This window comes from Teleopsis dalmanni, chromosome 2 (assembly GCF_002237135.1).
Source record: "Teleopsis dalmanni isolate 2A chromosome 2, ASM223713v2, whole genome shotgun sequence".
In the NCBI taxonomy this organism is placed as follows: Eukaryota; Metazoa; Arthropoda; class Insecta; order Diptera; family Diopsidae; genus Teleopsis; species Teleopsis dalmanni.
The window spans coordinates 104008162-104035621 of NC_051847.1; the positions used below are offsets into that span (position 1 = coordinate 104008162).

General features: G+C 29.1%; 2 protein-coding genes across 4 annotated transcripts; both read left to right on the forward strand.

Annotated features, from left to right (window-relative positions):
* Positions 1-390: 390 nt before the first annotated feature.
* Positions 391-2100, forward strand: LOC119678333 (RING finger protein 11). 2 transcript variants are annotated; one of them, XM_038090104.1, is made up of 4 exons: positions 391-500; positions 553-683; positions 899-1019; positions 1350-2100. In XM_038090104.1, exons 2-4 carry the CDS (start codon positions 573-575, stop codon positions 1550-1552), a joined length of 435 nt encoding a protein of 144 aa, XP_037946032.1. In that variant the 5' UTR covers positions 391-500; positions 553-572; the 3' UTR covers positions 1553-2100. The 2 variants fall into 2 exon arrangements, with proteins under 2 accessions (XP_037946032.1, XP_037946031.1); XM_038090103.1 differs by having other exon boundaries at positions 393-683.
* Positions 2101-2200: 100 nt separating this feature from the next.
* LOC119678335 (microphthalmia-associated transcription factor) lies at positions 2201-26327 on the forward strand. Of its 2 annotated transcripts, none has more exons than XM_038090106.1 (8): positions 2201-2945; positions 6516-6909; positions 7290-7409; positions 7499-7864; positions 24444-24621; positions 24683-24924; positions 24993-25157; positions 25215-26327. In XM_038090106.1, the coding sequence occupies exons 1-8, from the start codon at positions 2776-2778 to the stop codon at positions 25827-25829; spliced, it is 2250 nt and encodes a 749-aa protein (XP_037946034.1). In that variant the 5' UTR covers positions 2201-2775; the 3' UTR covers positions 25830-26327. The 2 variants fall into 2 exon arrangements, with proteins under 2 accessions (XP_037946034.1, XP_037946033.1); XM_038090105.1 differs by lacking the exon at positions 2201-2945 and adding an exon at positions 5698-6383.
* The last annotated feature ends 1133 nt before the right edge of the window (positions 26328-27460 follow it).

The window sequence follows — 27460 nt, forward strand, 5'->3', positions numbered from 1 at the left end:
ATATTTATTTATTTATTTTTTGCACTTATTTATTATTTTTGGTTAAAAGTTTTCAAATTTATTTATATATTTATTAAATATTTTATGCAATTTTCACAATGGTAATACCTTATTTGCCTAATTTACCCTACTCGAAATTCTGATAAATACCAATAACATTCGCTGCCATACCGACATAATTTGCTATTTCCCTCAATTTACTATCAATTTACTCGAACTCGCACACAGCCATTAATCTTCAAAAATCTCCATTCTCCATGTATGCTTTGACTTAAAAAAAAATACTACACTGATGTAATTTGAAATTTAAAGCAAAGTGTGCTGACCATGTATGGAGTAAAAATTAAGAGCGGAGAGTTATTTATTTTTATTTAGTTTCGCTTTTCAGCTTGTTTTCTTTAGTTAAAAGTCATTGTTTAATTATTGGCAGGAAAATACTATATTTGCAATATTGAGGAACGGGGTGTCATTTATAGATTAAAGCATATATAGGTTAATTTGTATGTTATAGAGTTTCAATTTTAGCATTATTTTAATGGAATTAATTACAAGAATTAAATCGTATAATCATTATGGGAAATTGCTTGAAGATAAATAATTCAGATGATGTATCACTATTACGAAGTAGTGAAAACAGTAATGGACAAGACTTTGAACAAAACGCTTCTACACCAGTGTATTCTGTAAGCTGTTAATATGTATTATACAAATTAACAATATTTAACTTAATTCTTAATTTTATACACAAAAATTGCATTTTGTTCTGCATGTTTTAAAATAAAAATAAGTAAACAGTCCATTATTCCATTATTATTATCCATTGATAGTCCATTATTATTATATTTACGATAATCCTATATATTTCAGTTAAAATGTGAATTTTGTTTCTTTCTTTTAGGAGATCCTTCAGCCTGTTTATTACCCGTCTCCATCTGTAAGTCGTCCAGCATCGAACCTAACAGAAGAGGAACAAGTAAAGATTGCAAAGCGTATTGGACTTATACAGCATTTACCAATAGGTAGTAACAAATGTACTTTTAAAATTTTATATTTTATTAATTATTAGTCCATGAAAACTTATAAGAGAACCTGATTACAATTGAAATGGGTGCTGGAAATAATTTATAGCTTTCAGAGGACATCTTAAGACTTTAACTTTAAGTTGTACTTAATAACTATTTTTGGAAAAGAATTCTAATTACAGTTAGATTATTTGTTAAAAAATTAAATTGTTAACTATTGGTTATTCTTATAAATTGTATATTGTATATTATATTGTTTACATTTGCTTTTTCTCTAGATTTTTATATTAATTTAATTATTTTTTAACATTCTTTAATACATTTAAGGTACATACGATAGTTCGAAAAAAACTAGAGAATGTGTTATATGCATGATTGAGTTTTGCGTAAATGAAGCTGTGCGGTATCTGCCATGCATGCATATATATCACGTCCGATGCATTGATGACTGGTTAATGCGAAACCTAGTCTGCCCCAGTTGTATGGAACCTGTTGATGCGGCACTATTAACTAGCTATGAGACGACATAACGTTATGTATAATATAATATTTATCAGCTATTTAAAAAAAAAAAAACTGTTGCATTTGAAGTAAACAGAAACAATTTTTTTTCTTCTAAAACTTACATATAATTAAATTAGTGACAAACTTTTAACAGGAAAGATCGATAGTTTGGACATTATTTGTACGTCTTTAAATCAAATGTAATAAGAATTGTTTTGTTATTTAGTTTAATATAATTGAAAAATTTATGGATTTTATTTTTGTGTTTGTACAAAACTAGATATAATTTCGATGGACAATATGCATAAAATTGTGATTAAGTTATAGAAACTGTATGAATAATAAAAGCTGTCTTAAAAACTTAATGTATTAATAGGATAATTAGGCAGTGATGTAATAATTGCTTTCAATACACTTATCTCAGAACCACTAAGCTAAAAAACTTAAAATGTGAAACAATCAACGTAAATTTTTGTCATTTTTAATGCTGTTAAATTGTGTTGGAATCAGTTTGAGTTTAGGTTAATTTTCTGCAATTTGTAAGAAGGTGGTTTATTTTACTAAAAGGAAATATAAAAATAAATAAGCTTTCAAACTTGCTAACAAAATTTGTATAATTAAAAAGGTATTACCCTGAAACTTAAAATTATGTCTCACTTCGTACTTATTTACATATCAATTTTTAATTAAATATTTGTTGCTTGTGTAATACTCGTACGTGGTGAGTTCGCAGGTTTAGAAGCTTTTAAAAACAACGCAAACAACAAGTGTGTTGAAAGCATTAACGACCTAACTTATTTAGTGCTGTACTGTTAATTTATTGCCTTTTTATCGTTAATTGTTTGATGGTGGTAAAAAAAGTAAAAGCCAAACTGCAAAGCTGGGACCTTTTCGAAATACAAACAAAGCACTGCTTCTCGTTTAGTTGTGGTTGTCGTGGTAGTCTGTTGGTTGGTAATCGCGAAATAAGCAGCGTATATATGAGTGTCGTGTGTCGTTGGGTATTCGTTAGTATTTTTAATATAATTTTGTATGTTACAAGTGCAACTGTTCGAAACTTAAAAAATCAAAATGTTTAGATAATTTTAAACATAAAAAATATTAATGAATATTAATGAAGAAGCCCATTCTCAATCGTATTAAAGCTAATTATTAAGACTTAGATGCTACGTATTGAGATGGCATAAGTGCAGAACCACTTACATGTTATAATTTTATCAATAAACGCACTTATTTGTGTCACATCAAGATGGCAGAGTCCGGAATAGATATGGACTTTGATTATGACATTGAGTACAATGATTTGATGACAGAGGATAATTTTAATTTTTTGTCTCCAGTGTTAGCTGGGCTTAATACGGATAATGTTGAGTTCTATGAGTTGAAGTCAACTCCAAGCCAAATTAATTCAAATGAGATGTAAGTAGAACTACATAGAAACATAGAATTTTTAAAAAATGTGAACGTCAATGTATAAGTTTTAAGTAAGCACACGCTCCTATATTATAAAAGCCACAATTGTTAAAAAATAATCGTGCTCATGCAATTAATAGAATGATATGAAGAACTACTATCTTTACAAATAAAATACACATATGCGAAATTTGTTGCCCTACCAAATTTTTTGACGGCATTAGTTGATATCATGAACACTGCTCATATGGTAGATGGTGAAATTATGAACTACGACAATGAATACGATGTTATCCCATCAATATTAATAAACAAACAGTCAAAAGTGATTGAATTTATATATACTTACTTAAATATCAATGATTAAAATATTATTTTTAGAAATTTAAAATAAAGCTTTAAAAAAAACTGTGGAATCGTCTTAAAACAGACACCATTTGTAACAGAGAAGAGAAGTAAAAGTTCAATTGATGGTTCGATAAGATAGAAAATCAGATACCATGCTGGTCATTGTTATGGTTAGTTGACTGAAGGATTAACTGCTCCAATTAGTTGCAGTTTATTTCTTATGTATTTAATAACAAAATGTAACCTTATCAATTCAAAGCAATACTTAAATACTCATATTTGGAAAAAGTATATATACTTCTGCACCGAAGCAAATTGCTCTTAGAATGGTCTTGTGTTTTATGTATTGTTATATATATATAACAGGGCTTATGAAAAGAATAACTCCAGTGTGTGTCGTACACATTGAATAATATTATAATTTGAAAACATCACAAGTTCATAGTTTTAGAATCAGTGGCGTAACTACATTTTTTAGGCCTGTAAGCAAATTCTAACTAAGGGGCCCCTACCAACATACTAAGGGGCCCCTCTTTTTATACTCTTTACACGAAAAAATGTGAAAAGGATATATAAGGTTTGTCAAGATTTTCGTAACGCTTTAAAGGAAACATCGGAAATATCATTAAGTATATATCAGTACAATATATATATACTTTTTCAGTTCAAACTACTCTCTCAGCTTTTGAACTCTTCGAACGAAACTTTACACACATACTTTTCGGGAGCCATTTGGTTTGATTGAAATTGGACGTCTATTTCTTGTATCTGTGATATAAACTTAACAATCAGATATGAGGTTTCTCCGTTTTTAATAAAGGTATTCAAATGGAATTTGGTGTATACAGTACTGATATTTGCAAAAGACAACGTACAAAATTATTTTCAAATAGGTTTAAATCTAGATATAGCTTCCATATAAGTCTCTCGATTAAGACACATATTTTTCTTAGAAAAACTTTTTTATTTTATAAATAGGTTTAATATTTTATTTGAAGTACATACATATACATGAAGTTAATCCAACAAAAAACGTTTCGTCCCACTTTTGAGAATTTATTAAAAATAAATACAATGAATACAAAAATTTATAGTGGGGCCCCCTAAATTCGGGGGCCCGAAAGCGTTGCTTCCAGTTGCTTCCCTGTAGTTACGCCACTGTTTAGAATAGACGGTTTTTACCTTTTATTTCTGTACAGAGTTTGAAATGTCATTTAAATGGAAACTAACTCGATATGAACCATGTATATTAAATTGAATTGATCTAATTAAGGAGAAATGGTTATGACTTTAAATTTAGTATAGTTTATGTTACAGCCCTATAGTGCTGGTTGTAGCAGATCAACAATATATTTTGTAGATGTGTAATGGCAATTCTGAAAAGCTTTCTAGTTGAAACTTGAATGTTCGTAACGAGAGACATACAAATGCAAAAAATGAACTTTTATCAGTTCCATTCGAACACAGATCTGTCGGCGCATACATATAAAGTAATTAATTGTTAACCAATTAACAATATCCAAGACCGCTCACACCGACATGCGCAACTTTTAATCATAAAATGAAATACAAACATGTAGCTGTAAATTGAAATCCATAAATATGTCTAACGTATGTACTAAACTTAATCGCGCTCAATTTATAACGAATAGAAGTGATTCACTTAATGCCAAATTTGAAATTTAACGAAGAAGTAGAATATAACTACATGTATCAAGAACTTATATTAATGAATTATTAACTATAACGGCAAATAAATATTAAATATGCGCATGAATTTTGGGAAAAAGAGCATAAATACTCAAGGTGATTGGCGCTCAGCACTCTCTCCAACACCAATTCTGCAATCATACTAACTTAATATTGCTTTCTCCTCTTTAAGTGGCTCTCTCCTAAGAAGTGATGTTGATTATGAATGCAGCGAGAAGCAACGTCTGAAAATATTGTACATTCGTGCCAATACATATAGTAATATTTGGTAAGAGACAAATTAGACACTTTTGGCCAGTTGGTTACATGCGAGTGAAGCATTCTTAGTACAAGATCAAGGCCCAATGATACATTATAAATAATGACTATGAGAACATTACCGAAAAATATATACAAACTATATATATTGCATATTAAACAAGTGTTGTGTAAATTAATTTTTGAAAAATAAATTCAGATTTCAGAAACAAATGCACCAAGTATTTAAAATATTAAAAAATAATAAAGAAATTGTATGAAAAATATTCTGAACGCCGATTTGAATATAATATACACGCTACACGCTTACGTGTAGAAATATATAAACTATTTATCTAAAGATAGAAAACGGAATAAAATCAAAATATTCGATATATAAAAAAAATCAAAAATAGTACATATGGATTTATTCAATATACATATATGTTAGTGAATTTTACAAAATAATATGAAAATGTTTTCCTATTGGGGGAAAAAAGTTACTGCTAACAGTAATATCGATAGACATAACAGTACTAATGAGAAAACCTGTGATATTTTGAATATGTCACCACCGTTACCAGAAACTGAAACGAGCGATATTGAGCAAGTGCATATCTATGCACCGCAATGTCATTTACACGAATGCCAACAACAAAAACTGAACCAAATGCAGGATAATGACAATCCCTCCTCTAAGCAAATACCGATATCGAAACAGGATAACATTAAAGAGTTTCTCGAAATCTTAAGACGTGTTGAAACACTTCAAATGTCGTCTTCAAACACAAGTTCTATTACTAACAAATTTGAGCAGCAACCAGTGCAGAACAATATGAATGATGCACTCGGTATAGAAATGGGTATTGAACCTTCCATAATAATGGATTTTGAAGAAGTTAGCAATGAAAGCATAGACATAGAAAAGCAGCACCATCACAACCATGCGGAACATAACGAGTTGCCAAGTACTGCATTAACACGGACAGGAAAAAATAATTCATCTAATATTCGTGTAACAGTTGGGATTGATAAAGATTTAGAGATGATTTTGGCAATGGACCCAACAATTGTCGATTTGGGTGATATGGCTGTTACCTCTCCGATCGTTGAAAACATAGTAACTGGTTTACCACCATTAACTGGAGGGTGGGTTTATTATTGCTAAATTGCAAAAGTGTAATATATTTTAGTATTATTAATTGATTGTTTATTATTTTATCGGGTATTATATATATAATATTTCGTAAAACTTTTACCGTTATGTATTTATATTTACAGACCAACTTTTAAAACGATAACTCCTACTTCCCGAACACAACTTAAATTGCAATTACAGCGAGAACAACAGCAACAGGAGTTGGAACGTCGTGATACTGAAAAAAAGGCTGCCGCTGCTGCTGTTGCTTTACAACAGCATATGCGCCAGCCACATTCAAATGAAAGTCACCTAATTCCTGAGAATGTGTTATCGCAACAATGCCTAAATCGAAATAGTATCGAAAACTTTTGTAATACAAGTTCTAATCCTAATGCTAACCAAACTAACACCAACAATGGGAACACATGCAATCATAACCACAGTAATTCCAATAGCGGCAACATTAACGATGTAGTGCACATGATGCAAAATAGTCCCTGTATTGGAGTTGATGTTCCACCACAAGTTTTTCATGTAAGTAAATTAGAGTATTTGATGCTTAAGCATTTAGCGTGAGCACAGCGAGTTATCGGAAATTTTCGAAAATTATATGGTGTTCGAGCATTATATATATTTATATATATATTTGTATAAAACTGAAACATAACCCTGGCTAGTCTTTTTGCAAGATTTTTACAAACAGAATTCAAATTACTGATCAAATAGCTCACACATTTTCGAGCAGCTCGAACGTTTCAGAGTAGTTTAAGTGTTCGAACCAAATATTTGACCAGCTCGAGAATACTCGTAACAGAATCGTGGTGCTCGAAGACCAAAAATCAGTAAATGCAAATATATTTCAGTTAAATTACATTAAAATATGATTTAAATTTGTATATTTGTTTTTATTAAAGGTTTCAACAGTTTTGGAAAATCCTACCCGTTATCATGTTATTCAAAAGCAAAAGAATCAAGTGCGCCAGTACTTAAGTGAATCTTTTAAACAAAATAAGTGGGATAGAATTATTTTTGAGGTACGTACAAGTAGTATTTACACGAAAAAAATTAATTACTTTAATTAACAAATTGTACGTAAAATTGATGTGTGTTTGTTTTACAATAGAACAACGAAGCAGCATCATCTCCCATCGCTAGCCAAAGTAATTCAACTTTTAATAATACTAATAACAATAACAGCAATGGTTTTAGTGAAGAATCTGGTGTTTCGGCAAAAAAACAGGGACAGTTTTTTTTGTCATGTAGTGGCGATAAAAGCTCTCTTCAAAGCTATAGACCAGATAATATATTTATTAAAAATAACTCATTTGGTGGAGGCAGCGGTACGATGGGGCAGAGTGGAAATCTTAGTGCGACAACTACGATATCTGCAAGTACTCGATCTGCCACAGGTTTAATAATGCGAAATAGTCCAATACTTTCTGCTCCAATGTCACCAAGTATTAGTTCAGTTGCAACAAGTAATTCTGAGGTAAGTTTGTATGTGTAAATTTTATCCATATAGTGCATCCATTTCAATAAATACGAAGTTCTTACTATAAAAAAATTAAATATTAAGGTGATATCGACTAGAGAATTAGTTTTTTAGGTCGCCAAATTAAATATCATTCAGCGGTATCCGGCTCCGGGAATTAGCATTAGAAATATTTCGATACAAATACTCAACACTCTTTTTTGCACAACAAATTCTCTTATATTCGATACTTTCTGCTTGCACACATAATTATTACTTGTCAGAAATAGAAATGAAAAGAAAGGTTCAAATAGAAACAGAAAAGACAACAACAAAAATTTTAGTTAATTTATTGAAATTTGGCTGATCGTACAACGCTGTTTTGACAACAACAAAAATTTTAGTTAATTTATTGAAATTTGGCTGACCGTACAACGCTGTTTTGAGTATTGTCAAGTACTCATCATCAGTGGTCTTAGGAAATATTCGAATTGTTTAATTAGTTTATAATCCGAATATATTTGTTGACCATATATGTAGGAATTTGTGTACAAATGAAAAACCTCAATTTTGAAAATTATTTATGTTTATTATTACCAAATACTATAAATACCGTTTTCGTGAGTACCTTTTTATTTAAAAAATAGAATTTGTTATATATTTGCCTTTTTTACTTCTGTTTTAATTGAATTATTGCATTTTCTGTCCTGATTGAACACATTTAGGATTATTTTAATATTTGACATCTTCATAAACAAAGAAGTACTCCTTAAAATAAAAATTGACATTAAATACAATGGGGTATAAGCATACGTAACTCATAAAAATGATATAATTTTTGTTTATATAGAAAGTTATCAATAAATTTTGAAACCTAACTAAATATACACGAATTTAGCAATCAGGACTGTCGGTTCTTTGCTTATTTCTATGCTTTTTATTTTTTTTTGTTTTTGAACAGTTCCGTAGTGGGTGGGATATTTATCTATAGGTACAGCTACAGAAAAGGTACATAGCAAGTATTGGCTTGTGACACAGTGGAACCTTGGCTTTATTCACATCTTGTTTAATATATATTGTTACTGTGGAACCTCTCACATGAAGTTTATATAATTATGTGCTAAAGAAAATTGTTAATATTGTAGTGCCCATTCTTTTTATTCGCTTTTCTGGAAGAGTGTAATTATTGGTTTATTACTAATTTTATACTTCTATTTGCGTTTTTTCTTTTAATGTTAGAATGCTGAAATTATTTACATAAGTTTTTTGCTTTATACGTAATGGGTTATATAAGCTGGTCTCTAATTTGGGTGGTTACTGCACTATAATTTGGCATATATAGTAAATATGGCTTATATAGTAAAGTTTTGTATACCGATTCCCTTCAAGATCCATGGGATATAGTTTTCCTATAGTTATTACCAGATTTTTGCGGTTCAATTTTTCTATAAATTTATTTTAAGAAATTTGTTAATATGATAGTACCAATTTTTTTTATTCGCTTTTCTGGAAGAGTATATTACAAATTTCTAAAATTATTTAATTATTTTTTTTGTTATTGCTTTGTGGGATTAAGTTTTGGAAGGCTAACTATTCTGGTGAAGATAATTTTATTTTTCATTATCCAGAATGAAAAAGTTGTCGTGAGATAAACGTCGGCTTTAAGCTTAGACCTGATTCTTTGGACAACTGCAATTCAGTGTAATAGAGTGGGGTTCGAAGTTCTATTTAGAATAAGTGCATGTTATCATTAGGTTGTATTTATCCAGGAGAGCACATGACTCTACTCCATTCTACAAAATTAAATATATTCTTTAAGAACATAGAACCGATGTTATTTATAAATAAGTTTTTGCTATACTATATATCTATATACGACAATACCATAAACAATTTTAATATAAAGATCATAGTTTCGCACAATAAACTTAACATATACTAGTATATATGTATATTTGCATGAGAAATTTTTGATGATAAATATTTGATATGACTATCCGGGTAGGTAGGCAGATTTTGATACATTTAATGTACTTTAACATTTAACTTATCATATGAAACATTAGCGTTTTAATAATAATATAATAATAATAAATTATTATAATAATAATATTTATAATTATATATATTTACAATAATATTAATATTTATAATAATATTAATGATCATAATATTTTTATAGTAGAAATTTTAAAGAAATCCTTTTTGATCCTATGAAGTTTAGGCTGAACCTTGCATATGAGGACATTATCCGTATGTATTAAATACTGCATATGGTTATATGAAGGAACGATACTTTTGGTTTTATTGAATGCTATGATATAGATATTAAGTGACAATGGCGATCCATTTAATATGCTTGAATTGACGCTATTTTCACAGCGAATTTCCTAGTGCACAAAAAAGACTTTACTTAGTTATAGATTTCCGTATCAAATTTGGAATTTTTTAACATTAGAAAATGTGAATCTGTCAAAGGGGTTTTCAAATGTCATGTGCAAAATGGGCACATCTTACATAAAAGTTTAAACTTGTATGACATACAAATATATTTAACCTGTTTACTATTATATAGAGCTTACAGTTCACATATGGATATAATTCCTATTTAAGACTTACTGATAGTGAAAAACAGAAAGCATTAAATTTTTTAATAATAATTTAATGTTTAGACATTAGATTATTACAATTTATTTTAAATGTAATGTTCAATGTTCACCAACAGAAATACAACAGAATAACACTTGTTAACATTTATTAGATATATTATACTAAAAAGTAAAGATGTCAGCATTGGCTTTGTGGAAGTTTAGATGTCTTTTATACATATTTTGAATCTGATTTATATGGCAATATAAATATAATATATTGTATAAATACATTATAATATATGTAAATATACAGCTTCTGTCATCTTCATCTCCCAGTGGAGCATGGGACCTCGACCATTCTCTTATAGCAAACTGTATTGCGCAATTCACGGCTAATGTCACTCCAGGAGTAATTTGCAGCTTCCATTTCTAATTGTATTGATCTTCTTCATGTTCTTGCTGGTGCGTCGACACGCCGACTTCCGCCTTGAGGATTTCATCGAACTCCTTGATGGGTGATGTTTTCGTTCGTTATGCGGAGAATATGCCCAATTCAATGATATTTTCGTTTGCGCGGGAGTTTAATTAGTATAGGTGCAGAGATCAACATTACTGATGTGGTTAAACCACCATATGTTTAAAATTTGACGCAGACACTTATTGCAGAATGAAAATTGACATATGTAAGCATATTTAAAAATATTTTATAAATATATAATATTTATGGTATGCTATAATGGTATGTTTCCACTACTTACTCAAGTAAGTTACTTGAGTAACTTTAAGACTTTATCGTTCACATTGATATATGTTACTTATTACATGTAAAAGAGCTTTTATGTGTCAGAAAGTTTTTAAAACAACAAATAAGATTGCTTTTATATATATATTTGATATATAAACGCATTAATATATTTTTATATATCAATTGTATATTTTATTTATAAAAATTCTTACCTCTTGTTTGTCTTGATTTGTTGATTGTTTATTTATGTTTATACATTTTGTTTCATATATTCAATATGTCAAATTTCGATCATTTATAATGTTATATTTGGCATTCGGTAAGTAAGTTAAAAAGCGCGGAAGCTCTTTGTATGGTTAATCAAATTTACTTAATAATCTCAAGTAAGTTAACTGGTCTAATGAAGCCAGTGAAAACATACTGTAACTTTCAGTGAAACTTCGAACTTTGTTGTGTCTATTTTTATATGACAAAGTCAGCTTTGGTTACTGGTTTTGAGCTCAAAGTCGGATTGCACCAGCAAAGTTCGTAATGTAAACCCCGTATTACATATACCATCTACACAAAATAGTGTAAAAAGAGTAGATTATTATTGCCAAGATTTTTGTAACGCATTGAAAGAAACACTGTAGATCCCACAAAAAAATGCTTATTAGTGGTCAGCTTGGGTAATTAAGTTCATATAACCCAGTCTATCTATAATTCTGTTTTTCCCGCAAATTACTTTCAAAGTCTTAAGTTTTTGAAAAACAAATAAATGAAAACACATTCACCATCATGGGTTGGCCGTAAAATTAATATGGTATAGCATTAACGTATTTATTTTAATATATAAAAATTGCGAAATATAAGATATATTAAATAAATTATATTCTGTTATATTTCCACTTAGTTTAATATCACACTACATACAAAAGAGAGTGTTATTATCACTTGCTATATATATAATATGTCCAATACTAAATTAAATCAGCTCTGAAAGAGTGCAAAAGTGAGGTTGCGCATTAGGTCTGATATGGCGTAGTCACATCTATCTAAAATGGCATTTACACTGGCCTTAAATGGCTCATTTTGGTACAAAATCAAAAATGAGAAGCAAATGACCCATTTTTGCATACTAAATCTCAACCGCAGATGAGATCTATTGGATTTCATTCTGTTTAAATGAGTTCCAACGAGGTTAGAATGAGTTCCAAATATGTTCCAAATGCAATTGAACATCAATATACCCTAAATAAAAGCGTTTTATGGCATTTTGACAGTTTGAGAAAGCTGTTTTTGACATATTTACAAAAAAGGCTAACAAATGTTTGGTGGTTGCATTTGCTTGAAAACGATGCACTTCTTTTTGGAACTTTTATTCCTCAAAAATAAATTAATCGAAGCTAGAAATAAGTTTTTAGTTTATATTGTAAGATTTGAAGATATATTCAACCATCAACATTCAACCTCCAACATTTTTTTTGGCACAGGACAAAAATTAAATCAACAGGCAAGTTGAAAAATCAGCTGTTTGAAATGAGAATAAATGAATTACAACGAATGTAAACACTTTCATTTGAAATAATGACTCATTTGAAATGAGCTATTTGAGGGCAGTGTAAATGCCATATAAGGGGGATGTTAAAATTGCAGTCACCTCACATCTGACAAAAATGTTATAAAAATTAAATTTTTGTGAAAGAATTCTAATTTCAAGAAATAATAAAAAAATATTTTTAGTTTTTCCATATTCGAATTTTTTTCAAACATAATAAGTCTGTTCTACGATCTACTCGTAGTAACTTTGAGTAACACTGTGTATACACAAGCGCGTTCCACCAACAAATTGTCGAGTAAATGAGAGCATCTGAGAGAGCGTAACATCCCTGTCGAAATTTGAAAATGCTAGACTTTACTCGTACATTTTATTTCAAGTAAAATTTGTGTTGATATGTGAATTAGCTGTTTTGGTTTGAATTTAAATTTTTGTATTGTTATTTGCCCGGCACTGGTGTTTACACCAGACTTTACACAAACCTGTTCCATGAAAATCTGTGCAAAGAGCGTAATCTGGAGCTTTATCTGTGTTACGTTCTCAGTTTGTACTTTACTTGTGTTTTACTACGAGTAACTCGTGGAACAGATATAATATTATAAAAATTTCTTTCACCTAACTTTTTACTCTAATTTGTGCGGGAAGATCCTGAATCAAGGCATCGCAGATATCGCAAATACTAGTTGTTTTCATTTTTTTCATTTGTTATAGAAGTTGAGTCAAACCATTTTACTTTTCTTTTTTCTTTATAATAAAAGGAATATCTTTTGAGTGTCTTTTATTATTATCAAACTTTTCTTACTGAAATTCAGCCCGGAAAATTCTTAAAAAATAGAGTTTCAGAAGAAAGTATAAATAAAGGAATTAACACCGCAGATTTTCTCATACATATAAATCTCAACAAATTGGGTAATATTGGTAGAATATTGCTAATAATGTTGGCAAATATATGTGTAAGTTTTGATAAAAATAAAGAGAAAATAAAGCTCTGAATCAAAATAAATTTCAAAAAAAATAGCTTGTAAATCGATTTTTTTCTTTAAGCTCAAAGGAGAAGTAGATAACAAAATGTTTTATTATTTACTTCAATATTTTATGATCACAATTAATATAATTGTGTTGTATTGGGCTAATTGGTCCATAACGTTAAACTATTGTTATTAATCAGAATTAGGAAAAACAAAAATTATTTTACATATCGAATTTAATCTAACGTTTCCTGAAGACGACCTTAGACTAAAGTCGAAATGTTGATTTAAATAAAAGTTTATGTGAAATAATTTAAGTTGTTTTTCTTAATTTTTATTCGCTTATAACAATAGTTGAACATAATTGCCAATTACTCAGTTGTATAAAATTATTTACTTTAAGAAATTTAATGTAAACAATTTTGTTGCACTCTTAAGTTTTTAAAGTTAAAGTATGAACACTTAAATTTCTGTTTTACTACGTTTATATTGTGAGATTAAGAGATCGACATTAAGTTAATCTGCCTTTTTAATCACCATCTCTACATTATACATGGAAGATGGATTTTGACGTTTCTTTTGTTGTGTTTGATAAATTTCTGTAATAAAACATTTAATAACAATTTTGTACAAAAAAATTATAATATAAATTTAATAAATAGTTTAGTAAATTTAGTTTAGATAAATTTCAGATTTAGTTTAAATAATTTAGTTCAGTAATAGTAAATAATAGTTTTATAGTTAAATTATTAATAAAGAGATTTTTTCGAACAGATTTTTTTTATATATAATTATTCGTAAATAATTATTTTTGATACTGCAAGTATCAGGAATCGAACTCGGGTCCTTCCAAATGTGAAACTCAGAATCAGCGCACCTTAACCAACTGACCCAAAGCCGTACTTGACTTTTTATGTTTGCTAATTTTTCTGGAGTTTTGTTATTTTGCTATGAAAGTTTTAATAATAAATTTACTTGCTGTGTTTATATGAGAACGAAATCATAAACCAGATGTAGAATAATTGAATTAATTAGTTATATTTTTTATTTATTTTTTTATTAATTGTTAAATTTTAATACTATTCTGTTTGCAGAGGCATTATTTGTTGCATGTTTTGTTCTTTCTTATGTATAGAACCTAATCTTGGAACGTAATGCTGAGTAAGTCATGCTAACTTTCTCAGCATTACTAGTCGCCCGTGCAACTAGTGGAGAAAGTCATGATAAATTATTAATAAATTTTAGTTATTAATGTGTACAAAACTATTATTAAACAAATTTATTAAAAATTTACTCACTTCGGCATTTTAAAATTTTCTATGTTTGTTTTGAATAGATTTTGACACTTCTTTTCCAATTTCTCTAAGGTCGTAAAAAAATCTACAATATTAAGCCATTTGTATAGTTGCACCATTTTTATGGAGTTTAAAAATTAATCTCGACCATAAGTAGATTAACTTTTGTATGGGAAATCTGAGATTAAACAACGAGATTAGTACTTTCATCTCGATTATTGCTATAGTCTACTTTTAATCTCACAATGTAAACGGCGTATTAAGCTAAACATACTATTAGGATGTACTTCATAGGGTTCTTAAAGCCTGCTTTTTATATTATATAATTCTATATATTCAGACAAAACATTATAAAACAAAAAGTTGACAAAAAGTACTTCTGTGCTTATCTGAAAAATATTAATATAATTATTTATGTACATACTTACATTTTTATTTCGGCAAAATAGTATCTAAACTCATTGGAAACCAGTATTTAAATTTAGCAGTAAAAATGGTAGCGAGTTTCGTTTTCAAATTTTCGCTTATAAATATCGCTTACTTTAAATTTAATAACAGTTAATTTAGCTGAAGAAAGCTAACAGTAAGATGTTTTAAAGATTTAAAAATATATATAGGTTTTACTCTAATCTCAATAGAATGTGAAGGAAACTATTTCGATGAGATAGAAAAATGTATCTTTTGAAATAACAGTTACAACTGCACCATAATTATTACATTTTTAAAACCGCGGACCGCTCATACTACATACATGTCTGAAGCGTTGTCTGTGCGGGTTAATGGTTTTGAATGGCGCAACAAACAACAGTTCGAACAAATTAAAAACAGACCACAGTCGCACAAATTTTGAACTGCGATTCTAAATTTCAGTTTATAACTAAAATTACTTTGAACGGTGCGTGACGGAGCGATTACTATCGTTTGAAGTTGAAATAACGTCTTGCATGAAACTTTTAATATCGCTTATAATAGAATAAACACACATTTTCCCCTATTATGCAACAATAAAAAAATCACCTTCAAAATCTCGATGAGCAGGGAATACTGTTTGTGAGCGTTTGCGGGTGTATCCAATGTTTGTATTTATGTTTATAACGCATATGTAGCTTACAATCTATATAAATGTTAATTTGATTAAATTAATCAAGGAAGAAAAATATCACAAATCAGTATTACAGTATTACAATTGGTTAAAAATTGATCTTAAAATATGAATAGAATATTTTAACGACTGACTAAGTTTTAATCTTATTATAAGTTAAATAAATATATGATGCCTTGGAATCACAAAAGCTAAAATAAATAATCAAATCGTGCAATCAACGGATCAGTATTTTTCCATATCGGTTAATGAAAATTAGTGCAAACTGAATATGCCGGTTTTTAATATAATTCGACGACACATCAAGGTAATTTTGCATTACAAGCCTATATATTACAATGTTATCATAAAAAGTATCAAGTTAAGCTCGAATGCTCGACGTAGTACATTAACATTTACATAAAGATTTGTTATTGTAGACCATATAGGTCCCCTAAAAGAAAAATCATGATTAAATTACAAGAAACAATTGTGAACGATGGGAGAGGTTGTACAAAATATATGGCAGTTAAGTAAGGGCGAAGGAGAGTAACATTTAAGAAAGTAACATTTCTCAGTTAGATTTCAACACTAATATACAAAAATGGGTACGCGAGTTATTCGAGTCGCTCAAGTTTCAGTCACAAAAGTAGTACAGTACAATATATCAATATTAAAATGTAAGTTGGCAGTATTTGCGTTGTTGTCATTTTTAAGTGCATCTACTTCAGAATGTGAAATGAAATCTCCCTTTATGTAATTATTACAACAATACCTGTGTATATTTCAGAATGAAAAATCAAAAAAAAATTAAAAAAATCAAAAAAATCATAAAAATCAAAAAAATTTTTAATTTTTAATATCGTTATAAAATCACTTGTTTGAATAAAATATAAATGCCAACACATGTTCCAACAACCTTGCATGCGTACTAGGTGCTTGATTTAATTTGATTCTGAAGGGCAGGTGGTGGAGATAAAGCGGCTCGGCACATTGGCGCTTTATTTGTAATTTGTTTCTAATTATTATTCAAAATAAATCCGAGAACACCAACTTTAATAAAACAACAAAAATGATGAAAAATAACATTACAATTTTCTGAATTTGCTTCTAAATGCACACATCTATAGAATTAAAGCGAACTTGAATTGAAACTTATTATTCTGAGTATAATTACTTTATCATACGCAGTCACAATTCACATTATTGTTATTAATTATTTTAAGAAAAGCTTTTCATAATTGTAAAAATGTGTGGCCCTAAAAAGTTATTACTTAAATACTTGGGTGGTTTTTGTGTCTGATGAAAAACAATCATCAAACTTATCCAGTTCTTGGCTTTATTTATCATTGCAGTGGTGCAACCTTATGTATATATCTAAATAGTTACCTTTTTGAATTTCGGGCATACCTATAATTATTACAAGAGGACAAGAAATTCGATTTGCGTATTTTCAGAATGGTTTATCAGAATTAAAAGTAAAAGCATAGTTTGATTGATTATATCTAAATCTATTGTTAAAACGTTTGGAAACATACAAATTAAGCACAAACTGAATTAACAAATGTGAAATTCTGAATTCAATTCACTGAATTCGAAACTTAATTCAAATCTAGACCGAATCGATAAGTTTTTCGACACAACTTATAGCATAATGAATTCACAAAATCCATTGAGAAATACGATTGTTAATTTGTATCTTAATTAACCATTATATACATATATATAGGAACGTTAACATCCAATATTTTATTTCTGTGATATTAACAATAAACAAGTGATGTTATAAAAAACATTAATACTAACTGAAATTAATATAAAAAAGGTCTTATTATTACAGTAAAGGATATGAGCAATTAAACTAACAACATTTTGTTCTTTTAAATGTCGTGGAGACCTATTAGTGCAGCAAGCAAAAATAAAGAATGTGGGTTTTTGAGATAGGAGAGATTTAAAATAATTTCCATTCTCATTCTATGTTTCTGTCCGACGTTGGTTTATTTTTACAACCATAAGTAGAAATAAGTGCAACTACGGGCAAGACAATTTGTAAGCGCATAATTAAAAATTTGGTAACAGCCATACGGTTATTTTTATTTATATTCACGATTGTCCCAAAAGTTGTAGTTATCAGCAGTACGATTAAAACTAAATCGTGCCAAGAGAAATTACATAGAAAAAGTAGCAATTAATTACATAAAACTTCATTTCAGTTTGTTTAAATCCCCGCATGTTTACACTTATAATTTACCTTTTGTTTACTTTTTATCAGCAGTACTTTACCTTATCAAAAAATGGGCATAAATAATAATGCAAATTTACACATATTCATTCACACGAACATTCGTTTATTACGAAACGTATCAAAAACAAATCCAACTGCATGCATGTATGCGTTGTGATGATTTCTTATTAGCACTCGCTCCCAATTATTTTGCGCCTTCTTCAGCTTGGCTAAATGACTAAATGAGTAAGTGGCTAAATAACACTTTAAGTTTCTGTAAAGTGCTCTGAGGCAATTATGAAATGTCTCTGGCGAGATTAGTAAATAATTTTCAGATTTTATGCGCTAATTTTATATATAAAGTTATTGTTGATATAGATGTGTGAATATGACTGCATACATATATTAAAAGAGAATAGAAGTACAAAGTATCTATGGGATTTGATTTATTCGATTTATTGTAGAAGGGGGGCAGGGAGATTATAGTTGCTATGGTTCTGTTGTCAATATTAACTGATATAGATAGAAATATCGAAAGCAAGCCTTCACTAATGACATGGTGACATGTTTCAATAATGTCATTATGTATCTTATAGTCAGATGAATTTTTTAGTATCCTGGTCTTAGGACCTCTCACATTCATTTTGTTTTGAGGTAGAACATCCCGTATATGAAATGTGAAGAAGTTCGACTAAGAATGATGATTCTATTTAAAAATGTTTTATTGAAAGCTCCAAATTTAACAATTTAAGAAGTGTAAATATATTTTTTACACTAATCGTTTATAAAAATTTGATGTGATGCCTTTCATTGATTTAGAAGCCAAGTCACAAATCTCAATCATTTGTACATATATCTGGAGAGTGGTTTCTGTACTTGAACGGAATTAAAAACACAGAAGCTATATTTAAATTTGAAAATTACTTATTACATTTTGTTTATTTTCTTAATCAGGAAACTTAGAAAATAATTTTCTTACTAAATTTTCCAAATTTTGTGTTGCCAATATATTTGAATTGTAATCCAGCTTACTGTGATTATTGAGAATATCGACGGCGACATATCCATAACATGGAGATATGTTTTCTTGAAGTGGTGAACACACTTTAAAATGCTTCATAGCCCTTGTGAATTATTATTACATATTTGATATATGTTATCCGATCCTGTAGAGGTTCTGCTCTAAGTACAAGTATCTTATTTTTTTTACACAGTTCATTGAAATAGAATTTTTTACGCCTCTCTTTATGAAAGTTCATTGCTTTCAATTAATTTTATTAATATATTTATACATTTTTATGTAAAATAAGATCTTAAATAAAAAAAACTTTAATAAAAACCTGTAAATCGACTACATACGTTGCAGATACTTTTTGCTCCTTCTGCCTTATTAGCATTTGAACTGGTTAATATTTTTTTGTGAACCAAATGTTTTGTTCATTAATATCAATTTCTATCAAAAAATAATAAACAAAATTAGTTAAGTGTATTTTAAAAATCAGTACGCATCTATATAAGCCAATTAAGAATTATATAAAATAAAGAGCAAAATTCTAAATGTGAAAATTTTGTACATTCGAATTATAGTCTTTTTTAAATAAACATATGTACATACGTATATCTTGTATTATACAAGATCCATTCATATTAACCTTACAATTACAGTTTTAATAAGATTAAATTAAAATATACCTTCTAAGAAAGCCCATATATTTGTTATGTTTACAAAATTTAATGGTTAATATAGAAGTATTCATATTTACTATTTACGACTCTGGGTTTAATTAGCATAATTTCTGTCTGTATCAAAAGATTTAAGATTTCCAAATTAGTGGATATTAATGTTTACTTTGTTTACAAAGTGTGATAGATTATCTTCTCGCATCATTTCTAATTGATCTATCTAATTTTATCTATCTAAGAGTTTATCTATCAAGCTGGATACTTACATATGAGTAATTATGAATTTAAATGTGTGCTTCTGAACTTGTTTTTAGATATTAATTAATTAAACATTAAGAAAACATATCAATAAAAAACAATTCGAAATCGAAATTTTAAATCAATCAACATGCTAAATCAGACCTTGGCATAAAATACGTGCGCTGAATCGTACTTTTAAGCAATAGCCAATGCCAGTTATTTGACACTGCTCAAATTACTATCTTATTTACTTTATGTAGTAAAAGGAAACATATACACCAAAATTAATTACATGACCAATATCGTATGATTGCATAATGTAAAATAATGTAACTAAATTGTCAAAGTTTATATGCTTTGCTTTAAAGACTTTTAATGACGCGTAAAGCATTTCTCGTCATTAAATCATAATCTATCTATGACGCAATCCTAACTGTTAGTTATATAACAATTGTAAACAGAACTAAAAGTAATATCAGAGTTACTTATTTAAAGGCAGTTTTGGATTTGCTTGATTTACACCATAAGTCATTTAATTGTAAGGATATAGTAAGCTATTATGCAAATCATTATGCAATACGAAAAATCCACTGAATTTTCCTTTGGGCATAATTTCATCTAAGATCGTGGTGTTTGTATTTCTAGGAAGATTATATTATTGAACTATATCTCTCTCACTGAGCCTATTTATTCTCCAAATACAAAAAACCTCGAGACCAGCTATTTTGATTTAAGTCTTTTAAATTTTCTATCCAAATTAGATAAATCTGAAATAAAATCAATATTGTATCTTTATCTTTATTTTTCAGATAATTTTGTTATAATTTTGTTATTTTCAAAATTATAGATAAAAAGTAGTATCTTGTATTGAAAATATAATTGAAGTATGAATAAAAGCAATATCGATCGTTTAGATATTGTACACCTGATCTGGTGGACCAAACAAGGCTATTACTTGGAAACACACCACAAAATTGCACAAAACTTTAAATGATCTTAAGTTGAATATGTGTGAACTGGGTTTTGCATTTACATTGGTCATTAGAAAGCTGTTATTGAAGTGTGTTGCCAAATGTTAACGGAGTCAGGCACATTGCCAATGCGCAGCTTCCTGATAACAAAAAGTTATAAGGAATTATAGGCTTACTTTAAGTTCCGTCTTCTCTTTATTAATGAGTTCATCGCAGTATCTTAAGTATATAGTCACTAGTCAGTGGTTTTCTGTATGTATTTAGTTGTAGAAATTAATTCTTTTTTCTGGCTATACGACTACAGAATTTTTCATTTGTTTCGTCGTTGTGACAGAAAGCGTTATTTAAAATTTTTTTTTTTAATTTACTTTATAAAAGAAACTTCCTTAAAAAGACTTACTCTATAACCTTAATTCAAAGCTACCACTATCTTCCATGATACCACTACCTGTGTGATATCATGGAACCCCCTGCCCATTGTGTGGTTCCATGGTAGATGTATTATAAAACTTTCCTTTTATTTTGTCATTTATTATGATAAATTCTTTCGTTTTTCAACTTAAAGTTGTCTTACCTTTTTATAATACCTTTTTTGTTCCTTTTTTTATAATATATAAAAGTGGCGTATTGTGCCATCTGAAAACACTATCAAATTTTGTTTTTGTTTTGCTATTTTCCTGCTGGGATAGCATGTCCATTTCATGCATATTGGATTTATGCATCCGCGATTATCTTAAAGGTTGGAAGATACTGTTTAAATTCTTTTTATTCAATCCAATATTCGATGTTGTTGATGACAAAAAAGAATTTTTTCTGGATGAGGATTTGAATATCATTCCAAATTATAACATAATTTCAGTTGGATATTAAATGTATTAATTTGATATTCATGTTTATGTGGTATAGTGAACCGCTTATTATGAATAAAACGAAGGATGACTACATCCTTCTTAGTATACAGACACTACTAAAGATCACTTTATTAGTCTTTGGTTTTACAATTTATGGTTCCATTAGGTTGGCATAAATTTGACGGTATGATGACTTACAAGATGGTATTATAAGGTAGATATAGGTCTGTAGTTAAAGTCGGATTTATGGCGTTAATTGCACTATAGAACTTATATTAGTCGAATGTCGAACATTCTTTATATGTGATCAGAGAAAAAATTCTTACGATAGATACACGTTTAGAATAATAACAACAATTTTTTCTCGTCCTATGCGCTTGGACAATTATTTATTCCAAAATACATTGCAAAACAAGGTAATTGGGATCACGTTTGTCACATGGTAGTACTCATGTAATTTAATCATCAGCTGGTTTCTTTTATAAACATTTATTTTAAAATATAAATTTTTCGTTAATGTTAAATTTAAATAGTTAAAGAGCCAGTGTTATCATAAACTCGCATTGGCATAAAAGAGCTGTACTTCGATATGGTGTCATTACAGGGTTAAAGTATGCGCTTCTAAATTTTAAAAATACAAAGTTTCGTTTTTTATCCAATAAAATGATTGGTTTTGTTACAAAAGTTTACGAATTGGTTCAGATACATAAGCCAGAAATAAATGTTCTAGATATTTAGGTCACATTTTTATAAGTCGCACGATTTACGAGTATTGGTACTGTAAAAATTATAGACTAACGATTCATCGGGTAGATTGATGTTTCAAGCTACTTGCAGAATTCAAAGGATTAACAATTGAAATATGGAACTGAAAAATAATTTTTATTTAAAAAAGCTGTGTTTAAATTATATACATACATATAATATTATTATGTAATATAAGATACTTTAAAATTTTTCCATTTTAAATGCAGCAATTATTACTTCCACTAGTTGCTTGACTACAATCTTCAATATTGTATCATTGTCAATATTGTCTATTCCTGGAGCTTTTTTACTTTTGAGTTCTTTTTTACGTTATTTCATTTCTATCAGATTTGTGGGTTTTATTTCTACCTAGTAACTTAGCTTCAGCTGTGGTCTCCCCAACTTCTGTAGCGAGTACAATATTTGCTGATCTAGTTGGTTGTGTCGCTGTTACAGTTTCTGCAAATGATTTTTTAAGTGTTGTTTGAAGCATCCACCAAAGTTTGCCGGGTGTTGACGTAGATAACATCTTGATCTGCTCGTTTCCTATATCTTTGGGTTGCACTACAATTGGTAGCTGAATTCCTTTCCTCGGCTGCTGTGATTCGATTTACACGCAAAGGTCGCACACGTACTTGATAAAATTTCATTTTCGTTATTTTGAAGTCTGGCTTTCACCATGTTGGAGTTGATATCGGTTTTGAATTTAATGTATTGACATTCATACAGATGAAATGTTTGATCCTTCTAGACATCTTTTTTCGTTTGCTGGAATGCCGCTTAAGCATTTTATTACCAAATTCATATGTTTATCCTTAGGGAGAAAATACGTATGGTACGGCAACTTCATTTCATTTAGGTGTTCCGGTGCCCATCTGTGGTCGTTCGAGATATGTGGTTATATTTAGATATTTAAGCGTGCTAGTTTGGTCTCTTTTTGTTGAATACTGATATTCATTTTGCTGTTGTTTGATTATTTTACTATTCTTTGTTATCGTTGGGGAATAAGGATCGTTGTCTATGTTTTCCTGGAAATTCAGTTTTTCTTATTTTTCTGATGTAATGATCGATACTGCTATTGTTGGTTTAGTGTTCTGCTGTTTGTTTTGTTCCAGTTCGTTATTGTTTGCTGTTTCTTGATTATTTTCTGGGGCTATATTTGCCTCGACTTCGTCTTCTGGTTCAGTAATGTAAATCCAGAAGGTCAAATTCTTCTTTTAGGAGATGGTGGTGAACATTTGGCTCTTTTCCTTTTACTATTCTTACTCTATTTTCATTTACCGTTGAGATTTTTAATCATTTCCTTTAGGTTTGTATTCCTAGCTCGCTAGCTAAATTTATCATATTTATTGTTGATATCTGAAGCTTTCTGGTACCCCTGTAGTTTTGCCAGTAAAAGGTTCATATCAATGTTTAATGTTTCTGAGACCTGTATTTTGCTGTCTGCCATTTTTATGTTTTTATTTATGTTGTTTGCAGGTATTTATTTTAGCTTCTTTCTTGAAAATGTTTGACATTATTTTCGTATTTATTTTATTTTTCATTTTTATTTTTATTGTTTTTTTATTTCATATTAAACAACTGAATTGAAAAAATTTACAACATACAATTTTTTAATAACACGGTATGCAAACTAATTCAAGTATTTATATCTTTGTTGTTAGGCTGATGATTTATTCGAAGATATCTTGCAAATAGACTCAAATAATTTAAATGATTCACTAAGATTTGATCAGAACTTTTCAAGCGATTTGTCAATAAAACAAGAGCCTCAATCTCTCAGTGAAGCGGAAATGCATGCTTTGGCCAAGGATCGCCAAAAGAAGGATAATCACAATATGAGTAAGTTAATTGCTGACCATTTATATATGTATACCTGTAACAAAATATTAATTTTTATCAGTTGAAAGACGTCGTCGTTTTAATATTAATGATCGCATAAAAGAACTAGGTACTCTCTTGCCAAAAACAAATGATCCGTATTATGAGGTAGTGCGAGATATTCGTCCTAATAAGGGCACAATTCTTAAATCCTCTGTGGAATTTATAAAAATTTTAAAGCATGAGGTATCGCGACTTAAACAAAGCGAATACCGACAGAGGCAAATGGAGGTACAGAACCGACGTCTGTTAAATAGAATTAAGGTAAGTTTTTCATTTCTGCTTCAATGTTACATACATATTTTCACTGAAATATTAATTTAAATTTACAGGAATTAGAGATGCAAGCAAAATCACATGGAATAGCACTAACTGATTTTAACTTATCGTCTGCTTCAGCTCCCACACCAATAACATCTTATCTTAATAATGCTACTTCGTCTACACCAGCACATAATAATAGATCGACTCCATTAATAGCTGATATTATCGATAAGGTAAAATAAAAGAATATAAAAAACTATTGAAAATAACAATATTATATTTTTGCATAGCTGCCAGTTATCGGAAGTGAGACAAATATTAGTATTAATCAAATGGATGAGCTTATGGAAGAAAACAAAAACCCAGTTCAGGGCAACGATCCAATGTTGTCGTTACAACATGGTACTAATTTATTATCTGCGTCACATTCACCAACATCACATACGTGTAATGTTACATTGCCTACTAAACAATGCCTACATAATCACAATGTGCCAAATTCTTCCAATGGTTTGTATCAAGAAAATTCTTCAACTACGTCATCTGATACTTCAGCTTACTTAAAGGGCAGTGAATGTTGTAACAAATGTAATATTCTCAAAAGCACACAGATACAACACAACGATCATCATCACTGCCAACAACAATGCATGCAAAATTGCTTTCATATTATAGAAAACTGCAATAGCAACAAAATGCAGCCAACATCACCAACAACTTTACAGCATGGACGTGACCCCTTATTGTCTGCCTCTTCGCATTTGGACACATTAGAAAAAAATCAACTACATCACCCCAACGTAGTGGATCTTGATGCTACAATTCTTAATGATTCTTTGTCCTTGGTGACCGCTTCTCACGGTGAATCAATATTTTCAGATTCATTAGATATTGACATACCATGATAATAGCAGTCAATTTTACTATTACTTACTCAATTTAGTCAGGACTATGTTATGCAGACAATCATATGACGAATGGTGCTCATCTCGTCATGTTGCATAGATAAATTAGAATTATCGATTTCGTACTATTAGTATTATTTTGATTTGTGTATATTGGTTGCGCCTAAATTTAAAATTAAATTTTTTAAAGAAAAAATATACATACTTGCTCCTAAGAGGCGTAAATTCTGACATTTATTACTGCACATTAAGCCTCGTCACTGTGACCAAAGTTTAATTGAAATTGGTCTCTTGCTCTTATACTCAAATTACTCTTCATATTTCACATTTCAAATTTGTCGTGATCATGACTGTCTGCATAACATGGTCCCTAAGACTTACACAACAAGTCCCTAAGACTTGTTTACATATGGATTTTCAAAGTAGATCAAATTGTTTGTTAAAAGTGTTCGATCCTAATAATATCAGAGGTAACTAAATCATATATCTTAACTAGTATATATTTCTTTTTATTTGACAAACTGTTATGATTTTTTTTGCCTTCTGCATCTTTCACATACTCGTAACCCGTGTAAAGACACGGAAAGACAATATTACACGTTGACATGTAAAGTTAGTTGTTGTATTCCACAAAAAATTATTTTTTTTTTGTTTTGCGTTTGTTTAAATAATTGCACTTGTCTGAATAATTGTAAATTGTCTTCTATTTTGATTTTGGGTTCGCTCTTGTTTGAATTTTATTTTATTTATTACATGTTATAAATTAAATTTTCTCAATAGTCTCAATAAGTATCTTATGCCTTGATTAAAATTTTCAAAATGTTTGTAGTTTTGAGTTCAGGTGTGAAAACGTTATACAAGGATACGTTCCTACGTTAAAATAATTGGTCTGTTCTGCGAGCTACTCGCTACTGTGTAGTAGCGAGTAGTGGTTCCACCACCAAATTTTCGTATATTTTCGTGTAAATTTTGCTTGTGTTTTACTTGAGTTTTACTACGAGTAGCTCGTGGAACATACCTAATGAAAAAATTGGATCTTTTATCTCTTAAACTCTTTTAAAACAGCTTCTCTACCTCTCTACCTCTCTATTTTAGATATTTAGGGTTATGTCACAAAATTTATGTACCATATATTCACTTGTGGGTTTTGGGACCAAATAAAATTAATTAATGCGATAAATTGTTTTTAATATAGATTATTAGTTTAGTTTATTTGCTATTAATTAATGCGATACATTTTTTTCATACTGTATTGCATTACAAGAGAAGTTATTATCAAACCACTGTTCAATATATATATATATATATATATATATATATATATATATATATAATATATATATATATATATATATATATATATATATATATATATATATATATATATATATTTGTAGCATAATAGTTATAAAATCAAACATCTTATGAATATGTAGGAAGCGCATTAACCCATTTATAGTCGATTTGTTAGGTGAAAACATAAAATATGGGTATTCAAGCGTGACAATTTATCCCAATCGGACTCCTTTATTTTAACAAAGTACGGAAAGCAACATTTTTAATACATAGTACCCAATTAATTGTTTTCAATTACCAATCATACTCATAATAATGAATACACATATGAATTA